The sequence below is a fragment of the Mustela nigripes genome, chromosome 3 (assembly GCF_022355385.1).
Source record: "Mustela nigripes isolate SB6536 chromosome 3, MUSNIG.SB6536, whole genome shotgun sequence".
NCBI classification, from domain to species: Eukaryota; Metazoa; Chordata; class Mammalia; order Carnivora; family Mustelidae; genus Mustela; species Mustela nigripes.
The window spans coordinates 42155626-42176274 of NC_081559.1; the positions used below are offsets into that span (position 1 = coordinate 42155626).

General features: G+C 47.7%; 1 protein-coding gene across 5 annotated transcripts in view; it reads left to right on the forward strand.

Annotated features, from left to right (window-relative positions):
• AGAP1 (ArfGAP with GTPase domain, ankyrin repeat and PH domain 1) overlaps positions 1 to 20649 on the forward strand; it is a 506008-nt gene that overhangs the window by 351908 nt on the left and 133451 nt on the right. For 4 of the 5 annotated variants that reach the window (XM_059393776.1, XM_059393772.1, XM_059393773.1 and 1 more), the window contains exon 12: positions 3452 to 3610. The exons of the other annotated variant lie outside the window; for it this stretch is intronic. In XM_059393776.1, coding sequence (XP_059249759.1) covers positions 3452 to 3610 — 159 coding nt within the window. The remainder of the gene's footprint in view (positions 1 to 3451; positions 3611 to 20649) is intronic. 5 annotated transcript variants of the gene reach the window in all.

Below are 20649 nucleotides of genomic sequence, written 5' to 3' on the forward strand. Positions count from 1 at the left end.
AGATATCTCCCAGATTCTGCCTTTAAAAAGAAATCATTATGTACTCAGGAAAAATCATCTATGAGCTCAACCCAGACTCTAGGCCACAAGTCTTACCCATATTCATGTGGCCAGAACTCGGTCATGTAGTGTATCTTGAGTCCACAGTGGGGGGTTTGGTGTGATTGCAAGAAGGAGAGCCTCACGCACTGCAGGGCCCTGAGGTTGGGCTTCCTGAAGAGCTCTGCCCACCTGCTTTGGGTCTTGCGCTGAGTCGGCAGTCACACACCAGGAGCACACAGTCTTGCCAGAAGTTTCTTCACAGGCCCCAGTGGGGTTCCTTGAGGATCCCCTCAGGAGCCAAACCCCAGAGATGCTCCCCAGCAGCTTTATACATTGAACGTGCTATGCTTGAAAGTTCACTTGACAAACACCTGGAAGCTTGAGGACTAGGGGACCCGCTGCAGACACATGGCCAACTCTGTCACATAGGTTTCCTACAGTGTGTTCATTTCAAGAAACCTACTCCTCTCCTTCCACAGTGGCTATTTGGCCTGGACATGAAGAGTTTGTTGACCTAAGACGAGCTCTTTGTCGGATACCCCCATTAGGACACTGCACGTGTTCCTGTCCCAAGTTCAGACTGAGCAGGCTGCACTGTGTGCAAGTGGATATCCTAGGGCTTCTGCTATGTGTAGTCAGGGACAGGTACACTTGGGAAACTCTGCCTTTCAAGGGAAGTGTGTCAGGAGGTTTTTAGGCTGGTTGTCGTCTGGGAGCCACTCCCCGGAAGGGAAGCCACACTGTGGGCTTAAGTGTCGTCCTGGCATCATTGGCTCGAAGACAGACAGTGAAGGTGTTTGGGTACTTGTGAGCCTTGCCCTTGTGTGCCTCAGGCTGGTGTAAGAAGAGGTTTTGTGGACAGAGTGCACGCTTGATCATGACTCGTCACCGGTGTGATTGGCCCTCACAGAGAGGAAAGAATCATCTCCTCAACGTTTTTGCCAAACGGCAGGTGTGCCCACAGGCAGTTAGGCTTTGGGGCTGGGGGTTGCTGGTTCAGCGGTGAGGTCACAGCTTGTGTGGATCTTCTCGTGGTCCTCTCTGTCCTCTTTCCAGCTTTTTTCTTTGCCCTACCATAAAAGTATTAGCAGTGTCCTTGGGCCCCTATCTGCCGAGAATTCATGTGATAAAAGTAGAAATGGTTTTGAGGTCTTAGGGTAAGTGGGGTTTGTCTTGAATGTGGCTCTGAGTGTAGGTGTGTGAGATGAGGATCCTCCCAGGGAAGAGCAGGCCCAGGGTCTGAAGGTGTGGGCACCGGGGCTGGTGGAAGTGCCACAGACATCACTGGGGCAAGGGGAGGGGTGCCCCAGAAAGTCTCAGGGACAGCCAGCCCCAGGTGACCGCCCATCTCATCCCTCTCCCCACTGGTTGAGCCTAACAGGAAGCCAGTGGTTGTAGCCTAAATGGGTGCCCTCCTAGGAGAGCAGGGCAGGGGAAAGGGATGGTGGGAAGGTGGCCAGCAGACACCTATATGGACATAGGCTGCAGGGGGAGAACCACACTGCACTGCCCAATGGGAGTACCTCGTCCGCACCCCCAGATGGTGCCCTGCTGTGGGTCTGAGCCCCGAAGGAGCATGTGGTCTGTCCCTGATTGCCACCCCCAGTGAGCATGAGCTGCTCCTCTGTGTCTGAGCTGCCAGATGCCCGGCCTTTCTCCCCAGTCTGCCATGGGGATCAGCCCCCGAGTGGGTGCAGGAATCCTAGCCAGCAGCATCAGTCACAATGTGTGCTTACAGGATTGGAGGGCCTGAGTGGGCCCAAAAATCAGCACCTCCGTGGTAGGAGGGAAATAGCTAAACTGGCTCAGACCCTGCAGCCAGACGGAACCAGGAGCGGGCTCCTGACCTGCAGTCCTGCATGCTGTCTGAGGACACCTTTGACAGCAGGCGTCTGAGGTGGCAAAGAGCTCCAGTTGTCGGTATCGTGTTCGTAGTGATTTCTGGGTATCCGAGCTTCAGCAGGTGCCCCCAGGATGTCGTGTGTGCCCACGTTTCCGAAGGAGGGTCTGAAACAGCAGGAGCTAGGGCAGGGCCTGCGGGTCTGCGTTCCTAACGAGCTCCTGGCCGAGCACTGGTCTGAGAACCGCACTCAGGAGGGTCTGGGTCCGCCCATGCTCCAGGTCCTGAGGTGTTGCTTTCAGCTTTTTTCTGGAAGTGGGTAGAGCTGCCTGGGAATAGTTTTCCTCTGTGACATTCAAAGTATTCCCGGTTCAGATAACAGCATAAAATCGGTATCCCCTTTTAAAGTAGAAATATATTTTTTGAAGCATCTCATCTCTGTGGACCACTTGTTTGTTGCATGGCTCACGTAGGCGTTTCAGTAGATGATCTTGGGATCGCAGTCCAGTTGGTTGTTGGTAGCAGAGCCCCAGTTCCCACATCTTGATGGCTCACCGGGACCACCAGAGTTCTGTGGGAAATGTGCATTCTCTCCAGCCCCAGCCCCAGCCCCAGGCCTTCGGAATCAAAATACAAATATTCTGAAGCCTTTGTTTTTTAAAAGTTCCATGGGCAGTTCTGGTAATTGGCCATATTTGGGAACTACGAACCCAATCTATGCACTTAAAATCTTGTGCTATGAGAGCCTTCTATTAAAACAATTTGAACTTGATTGGATCTAAACTAACATAAGCAGGAAAGTCTAAAACAAAACAAACCTGATCTCTCTGAAGATCTGCATCGAATACATGAATTTACTCACAGACGGTAGGATGGCCGCACTTTAGAGAAAGGCTCTGAGTCATGATTTTGAGTTTATAGTTGATATGACCAGGAGATCACTCGTTCTGATGTTGGGCTCCTGATCGCTGTCATTCCACACACATTGGGACTGTTCCATAACCGCCCCATGTGCTGAGCAGTGGCGAAGGCTGTCTTTCCTCTACTGGGCCTCTTCGGGGTAAGAGTGAGCTAACCTGGGTTAAGAGTGCATGTCCTCCAATGTCTTGTCTAGGAGCTTCAATTCGTGTTGACCATAAAGTAGAGCTTCACTGTAAAAGTTGGCTGCCATTTGTGATCATTTTCCCTTCCATCAATACGTGGACACAGTGGGGGCTCCTGTAGGGTTCGTCTTGCTGGGACTGAGGCTTTGCCCAAAAGTGGGTTTTCCATCTTCACCTCTGCCCCCACCTAGAGATGGTGTCGCGTCGGCGTCTTTTTGTTTAGGATTGTGTTGCGTGGTTAGGTTCCTTGGCAGTGTGCCAGCAGGCTCCCTAGGATCTGTTCCACCCTTGTTTTCCTCTTGAATATTGTTCTGTAGGATGCATCCATCTTTCACATAGGCAGGATGCCAGCTGCTCTCGGTACCGAGGTCCACCATGCGCAACCACGTGGGCGTCTCTACTGACTCGTGCTGGCTTCTGGGGTCTGCAGTCCGAGGTGGTGTTCACCTGACTTGTTTATTCCTAGGGAATGTCACTAGTGCATCTGGGTCTCAGATGGCCAGCGGCATCAGCCTGGGCTCCTTCGGCAGCCGGCCGGACGGTATGCAGCAGCGCTCCTACTCTGTCTCCAGTGCCGACCAGTGGAGTGAGGCTACGGTCATTGCAAACTCAGCCATCAGCAGTGGTAAGAGAGGGCGCAGGCCCCCGGACCCGCGCCCCCCTCACGGTCCTCGGTGTGAGCCAGGGGCCGGATGTGGCTCCCTGGTCATCCGTGCTCACTCTGTGTGCAGGCCCTATGGGGCAGCTTCATGAGCTGGGTGTGTGTCACCTTTCATCTGCAGAGCATTTGGTCCTTGACAAAGGTTTCACTCACATCCTCCCATGTGGTCCTATCAGGGAGGAGCAGATTGCCTGCCAGGTTTGGAAAGCAAGGCTGCACACACACGGTCCCATGACAAGGAGGCGAGAAATAATTATAGCCAGTATCCCAGTCACACTTTCCCTGAGACCCCACACCCATACTTCGAGTAGCACTGCTGATGTTCCATTGTCGGATGTGGGGTGTGTTTGCTTTTTTCATCAAAGGAAAACACAGAATTCGTTCTCCCTATTAGTTTTCCAAAATTCCTGATGCACCTTCTAAATTTGGAGAGTTCCCTGTCACCTTTTTTTTTGATGAGTGTGGGCAGCCTTTTGGGAGACGGGTGTGGACGTCAGAAGCCGCCCTGATGTCTGGGCGGAATCGTAACTGATGTGCTATCGAGGCCGCCTGGCTTTGCAGCAGCGCACTTTGCCTGTGGCGTTCTATCTACGGCCCGCTCACCGGTATTTAACGGAATTCCCACTGTTGTATGTCGTCTATCAGACAGGGGTGTAAAGTAATTTTAGCATAATTTGTTCTAATTAAAAGATTCAGCATCAGGTCTTCCCTGTAGACCCACCAGCTGCTGTAGCAGGACGTTTGCTGTGGGTAAACATCGTCCTTACTTCTAGTTGCTTCCAGCTCTGTGGCCCGCCCTGCCGAGTGAGGGCTTGCAGTAAGGACAGCTCCAGACTGGTTGCTGAGGAGAAGTGGAGTCCATCAAGGCCACACCCAGGGGTGCCATGACAGTGTGGGTCGGGAAGGGCGGGTGGCATGGCATGTGTGAACAGAGCATGGCCCCTGTGCCCGGCACGCACCTGCCTCTGGGCCCCCTTCCCCACCCAGAGGAGGATGCTTTGGCAATCGGTGTCCCCTTCTGCCTCTTTAGGGCTTTACGCCCATTGTCTCAGGTCCTGCGATGCCCAAGGACCCCAGGAAAGCGGGTTCTGACTCACTGAGACAAAGCACCTGGAGTTTGGTCCCTTGGAAAGTGACATTTGAGTGTTCACCTCTGTTGCCTGCCCTTGGAAGGGCCTGTGCTGGGTCAGCACCTGAACCGCCCACATGGTGGCCACAAGCCTGTCTGGTCCGAAGCATGGGTGTGCTTCCCTCCTTGTGTGGTTTGGGTGTGAACACAGCACCTGGTCCGGGGTGGCTTCTGTCGCCGAGTGTCTGCTGCTGTCATTACAGTGAGCAAGCAGTTCACATAATTACTGCATCATCAAGGTGCTCTTTCAGTATCGCTGGCCAGCCACGGTTGGCCTGTGGCCGCCTTTCTGCACAGATGTTTCCGGAGCCTGCTGTGCACACTGCCTTGGTTCCTCCTGGTCAAATGGGGACCTCTTAGAACTTTCCTCCTCCCAGTTCACTATGGATCCACTACCAGGGCCTGAGGAGGGCAACAGCATTGGAGTTCTCCTTATGTTCTATGGGAGTTATATTTGGGAAGAGGGGGGGACAAAAGAGCAGGTTCTTAAGAAAGACCTCACCCCCAGTCTTTGCCTCCCCTCTACTCAGAATGTTTTATAGGGGCGCCTGGCTGGCTCAGTGGGTTAAGCGTCTGACTTTTGATCTCATCTTAGGTCTTGATCTCAGGCTCATGAGTGCCAGCCCTGCATTGGGCTCCATGCTGGGGGTGGAGCCTACTTTAAAAAAAAAGAATGTTTTCTAGAAAAGGCATGGAAAGTGGCATATTGTCTAAATCTGTTCTGTGTAAGCCTTCCTGCTGCACACTTAGGTCTTTGATAAAGACTCACTAGGTCACTGTGCCCCCACCCCACATCATAGCTCTTTGCGCCCAGCTAGGCGTGTGTGCCACAGGCACTCCCCAGCACCAAAGCTTGGGACTCTGTTATTTCCAGACCATCAGTTTGGTTGGAAGTGGCATTGCATGGAAAGAGATGGCATTGGTCTCTACACACACATTTATAAAGTTCATGTAAGAGACGGTGCTTGCCTACATACAAATGGTGTTTTTATATTTACAAAGTGATTTCTCATCTGTTGACACCCTCGAGTGTCCATTCTTCATGTAGCACGCTTGGTAAAACTCTTTAGACTCCCTGACGCCACAGGGCCTGAGCCCCAAACATGACACAGAAGGAGCTCCAGTCCCGCCCTTTGTGAGCCCTGTGCCATGGGACACAGAGAACCTGTAGGAAAGCCTGGGCTGAGGTTGTGCAGGTAGTTGAGGGATGGACAGTCCATCAAGGAAAACTGAAAGAGAATCCAACTTGAACAATGCTTACAGACCCAGATGGGGGGTTTTTTGGTGCCAAACCACAAGAGGAAGTTATTATAAGCATTGAGGCAGTTTGGACAAGGGCTCAGGGAGAAGGAAAAAGGGAAATGCAACCACCAGGGAGTGGACGTGACATGAAGGGGCTGTTGGGAGTGTGCAAGGGGAGATGGGTGCAGACTGGACAAGAAGAGGTCAGAATGGCAACATTAATTAGCATCTTAATTTTAAGGCTTAGAGCTGGCATCACTTATATAGCAAAGATCTGGAAAGGCAGCAGAGCACTGCACAGAAGGAGGATTCTTGCAGTTTTCCTCGATCCTTCCTGCTTCTTCTATTTTCTGAGGGTTGATGGCATGTCACAACCAACATATAGTTGAAAAGGGAAACAACAGTGGTAATAATAATGAGAGATTATATTTATGGAGGTCTTCATGTGGCTGATCTCATTTGATCTTCAGGGAATAGACAATGATGTTAGCTCTACTTGGTGGGTAGGGAGATGTGGGACCGTATTGCTTGTTCAAATTCACCCTCTGAGAGGGGCCGGGATGCAAACCTGAGAACACGTCGGTGCTTTTTGAGATGTGCTTCCCAGACAAACAGTAGCAGTCACCGCCCCTGGAAATTGGTTACAGGTGCACATTCCTAGTCTCTTCCCAGACCCACTGACTCCGAGGCTCAGGGCTGGGCCCCAGCAACCTGTGTGTTAACAAACCCTCCATGGAACCGTGTTGCATGCTGACGTTTGAGAACCATGGCTCTGGGATCAGGCAGTGCCTGGGAGTTTGAGAGTCAGAGCCTGGATGGCTCCGCCAAGACCCGCCCAGTGGCAGCCTCATGTTCCTGGGATCCCTGGGTACTCTGGTCCACCTGGGCATTAAGAAGCCCTGTACCCACCTGCGGTGAGAGTAACATCCTGGCTTCTTGCTGCTTAGCACCATCCCTGCCTTCCGTGATCCATCAGGTCCCCAGACCCTGAGCAATTTTTAATGAACATCAGGGCATCAGGTCTGACAGGCGACTTCCAAGGAAACATGTTTATGAATGGATTTCCAGACTTCAACTTGGGCATCAACATTCCCTGCCGTGTTGGAAAATAATCACCAAAGAAACAAATATAATTAATAGCTTTCTGTCATACTTTTTTCTTTTCAAGTTACAGTTGATACAAATCCCACTATCTTTTTTTTAATCATTTTATTCCCCCCTGCCTGGCCCAGGTATCTGGTTTGGATGTCAGAATCATAAAAGCTTACACAGCGCTAGCAGCAGGGACAGGGAAAGCTAAGCTGCTTTTGAATCCAAATGCCCCTGAATTGGTGAATTTGCCTTCCCATTGTCATACACTTTATTATAAAACGTAATAATAACAACATCAGGACTCAATTTTTCTCTGCCCCCTCGTCCACAACTAAATTAAGACTTTGGCTCCGGAGAACTTTTGAAAGGCAACCCCTCTCTATGCACAGGTACCCTGAGGGGTTTCTCTCTTTTAAGCAGCTGTGAGCAACTCCTAATTAGATAGATTACTTTGTAGTGTGCAAAACTACCAAACAGGAGGTTCTGGTTAAATTAAGGGGGGAGGAGAAGAAGAATCCATTCTGTGAAATGGAATGCCCCACTGCTTTATGACTATTACTGTTGTAAGGTTTTACATTAAGTACCTGAGGTTTAAAATTAAATGTCTAATATAATTTGGCGTTGCTAACATGAGACCCGCATCTGCCCTTAGAGGAAATCCAGACAGCTCAGTTCGGGGTTTCAAATTGCTGTCTGCTGGCTCTCGAGCAGCACGGAGGATTGGGTCCCTCTTAGGCGAAGTGCCACATGCTGCTCGGCATAATTTTTTAAATGCAGAAACATATTCATCTTCAGCTTCAGCATTGGAAGAGGCTGTTCCCGTAGTACATGAAAAATTAATTTTTTTACATTTTTCCTCACTCTCCTAAGTGTTTGACAGAAGTAATTTTTGCAGCAAGAGGGAATAAAAACTGGTGGCTGTAAATTCCTGTCCTGCAACCTCTTGTGTAGATTCTTTATGGACCCAGAATTGATCTACATGTCAGACCCTGTTGTGGTTTAAACTGTTTATCACCGTAATGGCAGCAGTGAGCCTGTGAACACCAACTTATAATCCTGGGTGAAAGAAATTGTTGTTTGCAGTCAATGAAGGGGCAGCTTAGCTTTATTGATAGATTCAGGACAATTATCTCTGCAACAACTATTGGCTGAGAGTTTTCGTGAGTCTTATCGGGAGCCTGTGATTTTTTTTTTTTTATTAATCATTTTCTTTATAGGTCGTTTTCTCTAGAAGCCTTATCCTAGAGTTTGCATTACTGAGGGTGTAGCAGGGGACACCAGGGGGTCGTTTGTACACACTTTCTTGTCATATCTTGCTCTGAGGCTAAATGCATTTTGAGATGCATCACACCTATGCCAGTGGACCCCCCACGTGTGTGTCTGAGTGTGTTCAGGCCAGGCAGGCCTGCCACCGTGTCTCCCACCAGTGCCAGCTTTGGGCCTCAACTGTTGGTGTCACCACAACAGCCCTGCCCCCCACCCTCGGCTGTCAGGTGGTTCTGCTGGCTCTACCCCATCCCCCCCACCCCGATTGCTCCATTCCAACAGTTCATCTTTGCTGCCCTGGCTGGCCATCACTGTGAATACTGCATTGCTTTCAGTGATTCTAAAGCATTTCTCTTCGACCCTTCTTCAGCCTGCCTCTACACCCAGCCAGCAGACAGCCTTGTCATTGTGCACACACCGTGCTCAGCTTTCGTCGTGAAAGTCCGTGTGTGTATGCATGTGCGCTTGTGCATCCCCTTCCAACAGTTTAATCCTGCGTCCTCCTGTTGGAATCTACCAGAATCTGCTATTGGACCACTGATCTTGAATCTGAAGCCTTTAAGCTTTTTAAACCTTTAAATAGTTTGAACTGGTTTTTTTCTGTGGCTATTTTAATGATAGAGGCTAGACACACAAGTTTCAGTCCCTCTGGTTGTGTGCCCCACACTTCCCTCTGTCTTTCCCTTCCCAGGGGGCTGGTCCAGGGCTGGTCCAGGGATGGTCAGAGAGGGTGCTGGGACTGGGTGCCGGGATGTTTACAGTCTGAGCACTTTTTTCCTCTCCCTGGATAGTATGCTGACAATTTGGGCGTGTTGCCAGCAGGTGGTGGTAGTGTGACACAGCCACTCCGACCATGAGGCTTCATTTGTAGGAGGGTTTTTGCGAGGGAGGAAAGGAGAAGGTTAAGGTGGGAACTGCCTTTGTAGTCAGCGGCCGCTCTGTGTCCAGAGCTTGACATCTAATGTTCATTTTCTGAGAATCACTGTTGCTATTTGATAACTGAGGTTCAAAAAGGCTGAGAAACCCAAGACTCTTAATAATTAGCCAAAATTCAAACCCAGGTCTTTCTGATGCAGAAGCTTACAGTTTGCCCCTTTGCCTTTTTTTAAAAGGGAACGTGAATGCTTAATATTAAAACATTGTATCATGAAAGTTGTTTATCTTTATAAAGCTTGCTTTTAAAGAAAATAACGTTTTCCCTTCTCTGGTTTCTCCTGAACTTTTCCCTTTATCATCAGTTCCTCCCCGATCCTGGCTGGCATTCAAAAACCATTCCCTGGGGTTTGTCATCAACCTTCAGCTCAGTGCAGTGTTAAAGGGCCCGTGGGCTCTCATCTCTCAAAGCTGGACACCCCGTCTCAGCGGCTGAGGTCTGCTCCCCTCATTGGGCTGGTCGGCCTAATTAAAGGGATGACCCCAGTTCCCTCTGTGCTCAGAGCCTGCTTTCCTTTCTCTGCATGTGGCCAAGGAGAAAGCAGAAGCTTCCTGGGGTAACTGGCCACAGGGGGGAAAAGGTGTATTTTTTTTCTTCTCTCAATCAAAACGCTGTTACTTTGTACTTTATCTTCTTAGTTCCTTCCTGCCAGCTATTTCTAGCAGCAGGTGCTGACCAGAGAAAACATTGCCCCCAATATTAGAACAGGGAGCCGTGGATTTCATGCTTGAAGGCCAGCAGCTCTCATTTTGCCTAGCAGAAGTCTAGAAATCATTTTAAACGGATGGCAGAGAGAGATACTCTTGTCAGTTGCTGTTAATACCTGCCGCGAGTTTCTTAGCCCTCTCTGGCCCTTGGTATCTTCTTCTGGACCACTGGTTCTCAACAAGGAGTAATTTTTCCCCTCTCCTGGAGGTATTTGGCCATGTCTGGAGACATTTGGGGTTGTCGCAGCTAAGGATCAGAGGGGTGTGCTTCTGATTTCTAGTAGCAGAGAAGCTGCTAAATTCAGCGCCACAGGATAGCCCACCCGACGCAAGAAGTGATCCCACCTAAAAATGTCATTAATACCAAGGTTGACAAACCCTAATCTAGACAAGACAACTTCAGGTCTCTGGTCCTTTTTTCCAGCCATCGGTCCCTCGTGAATTAAATAATCCTTCCTGAAGAGATGGAAGCTTGGATGCCTCCTTTCTGGAGGGAATTCCTGCAGCCAGCCCCAGGAAGTGTCTCGTCCCTTTGACTTTGAGGGACTTTGACTTTGAGACTTTGAGCTTACCCCCAGGCAGAAGCCGGAGGTTGTCGCTTCTACTCAGTCTTTTGCCCTCATCAGCTCAAATGTTCCCTGGCATCCAGCAAACACTTGCTGCTTGCTGGGCATAAGGGCCCCCCAAGATGAGGACCTAGAATGATCCCCACCCAGCAGACCAGGGCTGGACTGAGTCTCAGGTGCCCAGAGCGCAGTGCAGGGGAGGGAAGGCCCCAGCAAGCATGGGAAGGCCTTGGCTGTTGGCAGTCCTGTGTGCCGCCTGTGTGAGGATGTGTGGACAACATCGCAGGCATCACATTGGTCCCCTTCCAATCTAGAGACCACAGAGTGAAACAGAGGGCTGATGGCCCAAATTCTGTTCAGTGAGCCAACTGTACAGGGCTGCAGTGGGGCGGCTAGTCCTAAACGGTGCTCACTGACATAGCTTTGTCCTGAGAGAATGGGAGGCCTCGGACCACCTTCTGTGCTCACCTCCCCTCAGGTTCTGTCGTGGGGACCCCTCTCCAGAAACCTACATCAGATAGGGACTGAGAACTGGGAGAATGGGAACCTCATAAACCTGGCTGCACATCTTAGGCTTCAGGATGCTTTTTAGAAATCCCAGTTCCCAGGGTTGAGGGCTGGCACCACAGTTCCTCTGGCCAGGGCTGAACCTGAGCACCAGAATGTTCCCCAGGTGTTTCGAACGTGCATCCAAGGTTGAGATCCACTCTTCAAGGGGTTGTGAAGTGTGCATGAACCATGGCTCTGATAAGAAACATGAGCCTTATTCTGTAGATGAGCCTGTTGATCTCAGGGCACTGACTCCACGGTGCAGGAAGGATTGTTGTGACGGTTTTGACACAAATAGCAACAGATAACCAGACATAGCATGCTGCGAAATGATTGGCTCCAACTTTTTCTTCTTGAATCTTCTTCTTTCTTATTCACCTGATGACTCTCTTTTACTTTTACCAAGGAAATAGGGGGAGGTGCTCACTCACTCCCTATGCTCAGACCCACCCCTGCTGCACCTGCCCATCCCCGCTTTACCTACGGTGCCCACGGCCGCTCCGCTTCCTGCTTGCACAAGGGATAAGCTGTCCCTGCCCTTGGCCAGCGTCCTCCCTTCCACCTCTGTACCCATCAGCTCTCCACGTCCAAATGACTCTGTTCCTAGGTTTATCCTGTCTCCTTCCTGTGCCCCCAGCTTTCCCCAGTCATCAGATCCTGCCTAGGAGCCTGCACACCTGCCCTGACAGCTCTCCTCCTGGTGCTGGCCAGGAGGAGGCCTCAGCAGTTCCCAGGCCTTGGTCCGCTCTCCTTCTGAGCACACCTGCCTGAGGCAGCTTTCCATACTCCCTGTCCCCAGTTACTCCCCGGCCACTTTCTCTCTGACCTGTCCCATTCGTCCTCTCTCCCAGCCCTTCTGAAACACTGTTCTCACCTGTGGCCAGACCTTCCCCCTGCCAACTCCTTGGTTTCCTTCATAATCTCCTTGCTGGAAGCTCTTTTCTTGGCTTCCCCCATGACACATTCTCTGTGTTTTCCTGCTATTTTCTTGGCTATGTCTCAGAATCATCGCCTTCTCTTTCAGACCTCAGATCCTTGATGTTGCTCCAAACATAGTCTTCTCTCCGCACCTTACACACCACCCCCCTTCCTCCGAGTGGTCCTAGCCATCTATCTAGACACAGAGGACACCCGAGTTCTTACACCCCACTGGACCACGCTCTGTTCCGTTGAGCACGTGTAATCAGCCACCTACCTGAAGGACTGTTGACCCACTCACACTTAGCATTTCCAAAGGGGACTCCAGACTTCAGTCTGCCATCCACCATCTCCTCCCAGGAGATCAAGCCACACACAGTTTCTCATATCCTTAACGCACTGAATCAACTCATACGGCTGGTTCTTTGCACTCTCCTCCTGAGTGCACACCTGGTTGCCCGCCAATCTGCCTCTCTTGCCCATGGTTCCCACCACAGCTCTGTCTTGTCAGCCCTGTTTCTTCCCCTACCGTGTGTTGTTGCTTCCGAGAGGTTGGCCAGACTCATCTTCTAAAAAAAAACAAACATGAATCAGCTTGCCACGCCCCCCGCATGACACTGTGGTGGCTTCCTCGCTGCGCACGGGCTGTGTTCCTGATGTTTTATTTCTGGCTGACAAGGCCCCAGCTGGTCTGGCCCCTGATGTTTCTTTATCCCATGCTCCACCTGCCCCTCCCGTCTCCCTGTCCTTGGCTCCTGCCCGCTGCTTTGCTCAGAGCTGGTTGAGCTTCTGTGTGTCCGTGTCACCCCCAGTGGCTCCTCTGTTTCCCCTCCAAGCCTGCCCATATTGCCTTCTCCTCTTGGTGGGACCTAGCTTACACCGTGTGCCTGCCTGTTTGTTTCCCTGCCCCAGCCACTTTCTAGCCAGTAACTGTGTGGGATTGTGTGAAGTCATCCCTTCTTGTTTTCTTATTTGTCTTATCTTGCAAGAAAGTAACTACACAAGGAGAGAGTCTTCAGAGTCTTACTGTCTCCATCCTTGAGTGCCAGAGGCCACGCCCTGCACACTGTCCCAGTGTCTTCTCCCCAGACTGCTGGTCTCGCTCATGATCCTTGAATGAGCACACGTGGACAGGCACCAGAACACACCAGGAAAGTACATGCCCCATGTGACGCGGCGGCATGGTGGGCTGGCTAAGGCCTCTGCCCATCCCATGATAAAATTCATTGAGTTTTTAAGATTTCTCTTAAACAAAATGCTTGGCATGGTGCTCCAAAAACTATTTACTAGCAGAGCTGGTGTCCCTCAGCTAGGACAGAGTATGTTGCCAGGACTTACCATGTGCCAGCAGGGGACGTTCACAGCAGGCTGTCGGAAGCACATTGTGCATGTTTTCAGAGTTAGTTACCGGTTAGAGTTCACAACTGAATTTCCTGCCTTTAATTATCTCAACCCTTTCTGGAATCACAAGCAGAGTCAGTGCTAAATTAAGGAGGAATAATCTAGATTAGGTGCACTTCACAGCAATTATTAAATTTTCTATTTAATTTCATGTATTTCACAAATACTTATTGACCACTTACCATGCTCCGGCTGCTTCCCATGCTCCCTGGTAGGAGCTCAGGGATCCACACAAAATTCCTGGTCTGTGGAGGGAAAGGGAAAAGAGACGGGGTATCATTGAGTGAACACATTGAAATAGGCTTCGTCAAGTGGTGAGAAGTAGATTGAGGGTAGAGGGTGGCTAAGACATGCGTGTTTGATTCCGAAATCAGGTCTGGAGTAAATGTATAAATTACTAAGTATTTTTCCAACAGAAACTGTGAAAGCAAATTATGCATTTGTTCATTCATTCTTTGAGCAAATACACACCAGCATTTTACCATGTAGGTCAGTGCCCTATTTGTATTTGAAGGTGGCCCCAAGGAAGGCAGATTGATTCATTGGACCTTAAATGCTGGTAAGAACCAGTAGTCTGGAGGACGTATGTGCACCCAGTGCAGAAGGAAGAGTGTGTGCAAAGGCTAAGGCGGTACAAGACATCATGGAGCACTATTGAATGACAAAGGGGAAGAGCGGGGTATGAGGCATGGAGGTTGGAAGGAAAGTTCAAGTTCTGTCATGAAGGATAAGAGCAAGAATCCTAGAAGGTTCAGCATTGACCCTGAACAGCTGGGTGCCCCTGTGATTTTCAGGAGGAGAGTGATGTGACTTTACAAGCTGCCTGTCTAGCCAGCAGGGGTCCTCATCTCACATATGGAGAGGTTGGGCAGAGGTGTGTTAGGAGAGGGGACACCCAAGTCCAGGCAGGTCACGATTCTCCAGGAAGTCTAGAAGTCTCTGCTGGAATTTACACTGAGACTTGCACTTCTCATCCCCTGGGTATTTTTAGTAACATCATTTCACATTGGCCTTAACCCTGTAACAATGTGTTGTTAAACTTTTAAAGCTTCCTAAAATATAGAAGTCTAAAATTCTGTGAAATTATTTAGTGTTTTAATATTTTTGTTTATTGGTCCCTGCAGTTTTAATTGCCAACTTTCAATTTTAGAGTTTTTGTTTTGTTTTGTTTTTAAAGATAGAATCATTTACTACCCCAGTATCCAATCATCTATAGATAGAGCAGTATAAAAAGATCAGTCAAATATATATGCTGTTACTCCAAATAGAAAGAAAACTTTGAGTGATCTTTTGTTTGCCACATTAAAACATCTGATTTTCTACTGTATGTTTTTAAGTAGTCTAGGACTGCTTTTCATGTTTTTTTTTTTATCACCATTGAGCCAGGAAAATACTCATTTTGTATTTCTGTGTTTTGCTCAGGTTCTCATCCTGTGAATCAGGTAGTTTAAGAAATGTCAGTAATACTGTCTTCCTGATGACTTTGTTCATTATTAGAATAAAACTTGATCAGATCTTTTTCAGTGTCTTCCATGTTCTTTACTATAGAATGTATAAGGACATGCAAAAATGGAAAGACCTAAAGGGCTCAAAACATTTTAGGTACCAAGAAGAAAAAAAAGGAGTGGAAATAAGAGTGGAGAAGGAGTGACTATAAAAATATAAGTAATTGTGAGTTGTTTGGAAGGAGATGGATCAGGTAGATAGAGTGGATGGATGGATGGATGGATGGACAGACAGATGGACGGATGGCCTGGTGGGCAGATGGGTGGGTGGATGGATGAGATAGGTAGACAGGGTGATGACAGATAGATAGAGGGACAGAGAGATAGACAGACAGAGGATAGATTGAGTGGAAGGGCAGAAGGATGAGATGAGTAGGTAGTGAATAGGGAGATAGATGGTAGATAGGTTGATAGATACAGTTGGCCGCTGTGTAGTGGTTGATCAGTGCCATCCTTAAACCCTCTGTATTTCCACCTTTAGGTTTTGTATATTGCTGTGGTTTTCATTCTTAAACTTCTTTCAATGAATATATATCTTTTGTTACATCTTTGCTTTATTATCTGACAGAAAAGATTATTAACAGAAAGTGATATGAATATTAATTATACAATGATACTAAAAATTTTATATCATGAGGAAACAGATGGTTATTTTAAATGACCTAAAATTTTATTCTTTTATATGAAGAAACATTTTAAACATACATAGTTATAAATGCTATTTTAATTGCTACATTATTTCTGCAGTGGGGTTTTTTAAATCTTACTACAGTTGCAGGGAAATGTTTCTGTTTATTGCAGAGTTTCTTAAAATGTATCTTATTTACAGGAAAATAATTGTAATTGTATTTGAGATCTAGTGTGGGGGCAGACATCGTCAATGAACGTGGCATGCGGTTACCCCACCCCAGCTTGCCATCTGGCATGGTTCGGGAGTTCTCCTCTCATGTGCTGGCTGGTCTGCAGCCTGTGGGTGAGCCCTCAGCCTTGTCAGTTTTCAGATGGACCCTCCCTTTCTCACAGTGTTTGTAAATAAGGAGTCCCCAGCTAGACTCATAATCAAATCTCGAATCGTAACTGAGATAATCATTACTACTTTAGAAGTATTTTCTGTGTATAGTGTAATGAGAAACAATTACCTAATGTACTTCAAAACGTCGAGCTTGTTTTTACAAGATCAGAAACTCAGCTTTCAACCAGCTGTTGACTCTTATTTCATATCCAGCTTTGCATTAGTGTGATAAGTCAACTAAGCATCTCTGCTCCCCAAAACCAGCCCACAGAAATCTTGTAACTGTTTTCCTTTGACATCAAAATGTCCAGGAAATCCTGTGTCTAGAAACACTACCTCAGCACCTGAGCATCTCCACGCAAGATGCTTTTATGGTGGGGGTGCAGAGGGAAATTGAAGTCTGGGGGCACGTCAGCCCCAATCAATCAGAAGACAGTGGCAGCGCCCACCAGACACGCAGGTCAGGCCCCCAGATGAGATTTGTACGGCAACAGCATCCATCCAGAGCATGCATTCTAGAAAAATTATCATCATATGATACCATCTACAGAAGTCAAGGTGTAGGTTATTACCTGAGCCAGCACCTGGTTTTTATACACGGCTTTCTTCTGGGGGCACAAGCAAGCTGTAATCCACAGTGTTAGCAATCAGATCACATTAATACCAGTTCCTGAACAAGTAATTATTTTAAAAAAGAAATTATTTCATACGCTAGTCCTTTTTTTCCTTAAAATTGTGTTACCAATAGTCTGTTTCTTGTTTAAAAGATTCTTTGATTTCTAGATAAATAGATACTAGATGCACTAGTATGAAAGCGCTACCAGTAAATGGATGTGACATCTGTCCTGTGGCTAGAACACGGTGACACGCTGGTGTCAGTTATGCACCTGTCACCCCATTCTGGGAAGCCTGCTGCCTTCCCTCTGGCACATGGCTAACTACCACGTCACTTCATTCTGGCAAGTGGCTAACTAGCATTTCCCTTCATTAATTTTTACAATAATAACTGTATTTTTCCTTCAGTATAAAACATCATATTGAGAAATATTGAAAAGGCAGAGAAGCTTTTGCTTTAAAAACAAACTCCTTACAGTAAGTTTTCAGTTTGAGGGTATACACCCTTCTAGTTGTGTATATGTTCTTCTTTATTTCCAAAGTTGGATTATATTATAAGTGACTTTAGCTGTAAATACGTTAACTTTCCATTTTGTCTAAGAACAGTTCATAAATTTAAAACAACCTCTATGACCAGCAGTGAGGGACTGGATAAAGAAATCATGGTAAGCCCCTGCGAGGAGATACTGCACGGCCATGAAAAGGTCACTCTCTCTGGACAGACATTCCTAGGTGTCCTTGTCCTATGGAGGTGGTTGAGCCTTGCTCCCATGCAGTTCACCCCAGCTGTACCTTTCATGTCCCAGCAGAGACCATTTTATCCATGAGGCCCTGGTGACCCCCACCTAAAAGTGCCCCCATTCCACTTCCCTGCCTTACTTTCTCTGTACCCCTAATCACCTTTGTGATTTCTTCCTTTACTGCTTAATTTGTTATCTTCCACCACCAGAATGTGAGGGGAAGGACTCTGCCAAGTTCACAGGTTTGTTTCCCAGGCCGCCTCAGTCCGTATCCACCCAGTGAACTTCCACTCAGGTTTTATGTAATGGAATGAACAGCCAAATGTTATTATTTGCCATGTGGTTGTCCTGGATTGGGTGATTTTTTTATATTGCTCATTAAATTTACTGTACAGCTCTGTGAGGTCGTGTTGTTATCTCTGTTTTTAAATGAGAAAACACAGTCTTAGAGACTTTGAATAATTTTCCCAGGGTCACACAGCTTGGAGGGGTCATGTGTGATGCAGGTGTGACACACAGGTGGAAACCCGAGCTGTGGGTGGGGCCGACTGCGTACCCACCTGTGTGCCCAGCTGCATGCATGTGTGTAAAAAAACCAGCTGGATGGAGAGTACAGACATCTCCAAGATCGTAAATGCTTTTCCCTTTTCTCTTTTCATCCTTCAGCAATAAATACATACTATTTATGGAAAAATATGTTAAATAAAATTATTTCAACTAGGAATTCTATAGTTAGAAAACACAAAGTAGGAGGTAAACATTTGCAAATCTTTCTACTTGTCAGTAGGTATAGTCAGTTCGAAACCATAATTTATCCAAAAACCAAGAGCAGTGAGTCTTTCTATGTAGTAATAGAAAGTGGTCCTTGCCTGGCTATGGAGGGCAGAAGAGCTGGAGGTAGGCATTTGGGGCCCTGGGTGGCAGCTGTGGGAGGGCCAAGACACCTACGTCCTTGCCCCCATCCTGCCCCTTGCCGCACAGCAAAGAAAATTAGAGATACAGAAAGACCCAACCAAATGCAGAACAACTGGTCCAGTCCTGGTGACGCTGTGCAGAGCCTGCCCCGTCCCCTGGAGGGCAGACGTAGTTGCAGCAATAAGCTGAATTGTTTGCAAACATGGATTGGCTTCAGTAGGATGTGCCTTGGCCTCGAGTTTAATTATATTGAGGAAATTACAGGGTTTCATAGTCCGTGAATGTCTTTGGCTGCCTGGACAGAGGGCAAGGCTCTGAATCCTGCTCTTGCCGGCCCCGTCCTTTCTCGGCCAGAAAGCACGCCTTGAACAAGTAGGCCTGTTCTGAGAAGTACCAGATGTGAAGTCAGATAGAATCAGACTCCGACTTCTGTGTGTGATCTCACTTTTCAATTTCTTCCTGCAAATGTGTACTGAAGTTGGATTTGTAAGAATCATAGCTGTAACACTTCACAAAGGGCCATGCTTTCCCAGAGGAGCTAGAAAATACTGTGAGAGTCCTAATTACGCCTCATCTCAGCCTCTTCTTCTGCATGCTGTCTCCATGTCATCATTTTGTTCTCTTTCTTCACAACTGAGCAGCTCCGCTTAAATCCCCCACATAGCCAAGGCTATCTAGACTTGTTACTTTGAGCGTGCCTAGTGAATTCCATTTTTGTGCCCATTTTGCATGAAGCTTGTACGTGCGTGCTCTCTTCACTAATACCAGCATCTCCTTTTTTCTGTTTCTCTCTCAGTCTCATAAAATCAGAGCAAAATCTCTGTAGTCACCCTAGCTGCATGCATAGCCCCAGCCAGGCTCTCCCTCCAGGTTTGTGGGGTATCCTTGTCCTTCAGGTAGCCATGCCTCCAAAGGTCAGGGTCTCAGCTGGAGCTGAATGACAAGGTGTGCTGGATAGAAGGAGACCATTTCCCCTGTGAAGAAGTGCCCCTGGATCTAGAATGAGCAAACGAATTCAAATTTCAAAGAAGAAAATACATAGATCCATTCTTCCTTTTCTATGCCCAGAACCAGGGAGTCAGAGGCACCAGAAGTAGCAATGGGGCCACTCCTGAGAGCCCTTGGCCACTGTGAATGGAGAGGGGAGTGTTTACTGATAAAAGCCAGTCGGGGCCGGAGTTTGAGACTATGGAAGTGGGGAGGATGCTGGGGTCTGCATACATGTGGATTGAGAGACCCTTTCCCAGACAACCTGGAAGTCCCCACTTCCTGGGGCCACTCAGAGTCTCCTGAAGCCTGTGAGCCATAGAATCTCAAAGATTAGAGACAGCTGGTCCCGGCCACTGCTGGACGGCAGACTGTGCCAGGGTGTATGGGCAGGGGCAACTGGCAAGAGTGTATTCAGGAGAAAATTGTGGATCGCCTGGAACCTTCTGTAGAAATGGGGGGAGAAGAGGAAAAAAATGTATTCCTCAGGAAAGGGGCGGGCAGAGCCTTGGAGGCAGGGAGGAGGCCCACATCCTGGTTGGGGAGGCTGGTGGGTAGTTGTTTCTTTTAACCTCACCCCAGGGGATAAAAGGCAGCAGTAGGGAAGAATGGGAATGAGCGATTCTTTGATGAATAGCAGGCGGCAGATTCCACTTCTCTAGCTGGGGCTGCTGCACCCTCCACTGACCCTTCCATCGGCCACAGGGGGCTGGCCTTCTGCTTAAGGAAAAGGAGAAAAATGTCAGTTATTATGTTTGGGAACACAATCTTATCTTTCATTTTATTTTACAGCAATTTCCCCAAAGATCAACCATAGTGTCTGATTGAACCATATTGACAAAATTTTTAGCCACAATAAAGAAAATGCTTTAAACTCAAAGCAGATTCTACTCAGAATCTCAAAACACTTTATTTTATCGTGTTGCATTTTATTTTATTTTTGCCAGGAGAGAGCCCAAGTTCTAAGGCAGTGCTGGAAGTAACACGATAAAACCATTGTAGTATCAGTGACATCTGTTTTTTTCTTTAAAAGAATGTTCCAGACTTAATGCTGCATTATTAACTGCTTCTTGTCAGAAGCAAGCTTAATCTTAGTTTTTACACACCATCATTAATTTTAGAGATGACAGCAATTTGTCATTTTTGTAGAGAAGACAAAATAAGAGCCACTCACTTGACCAATATTATCATCTATTGAAAAAGGCTGTACTTTAAACTGTGCTTCAGAAATGAAATGATGTCTTGGCTGCGGTTCTGAACGAAGATATTACTCGTGGTATCTTTATCCATGGGGTTATTGGCAGAGACAGTTATCCTGAGTATAAAATTTGACAGATTTTCAGTCAGGTTAAAATGATCTGTCATGTTACGAACTTTTCCTGTACTTAGCAGTCCAGGGGGATTCTTGATTTGAGATTGACGCAA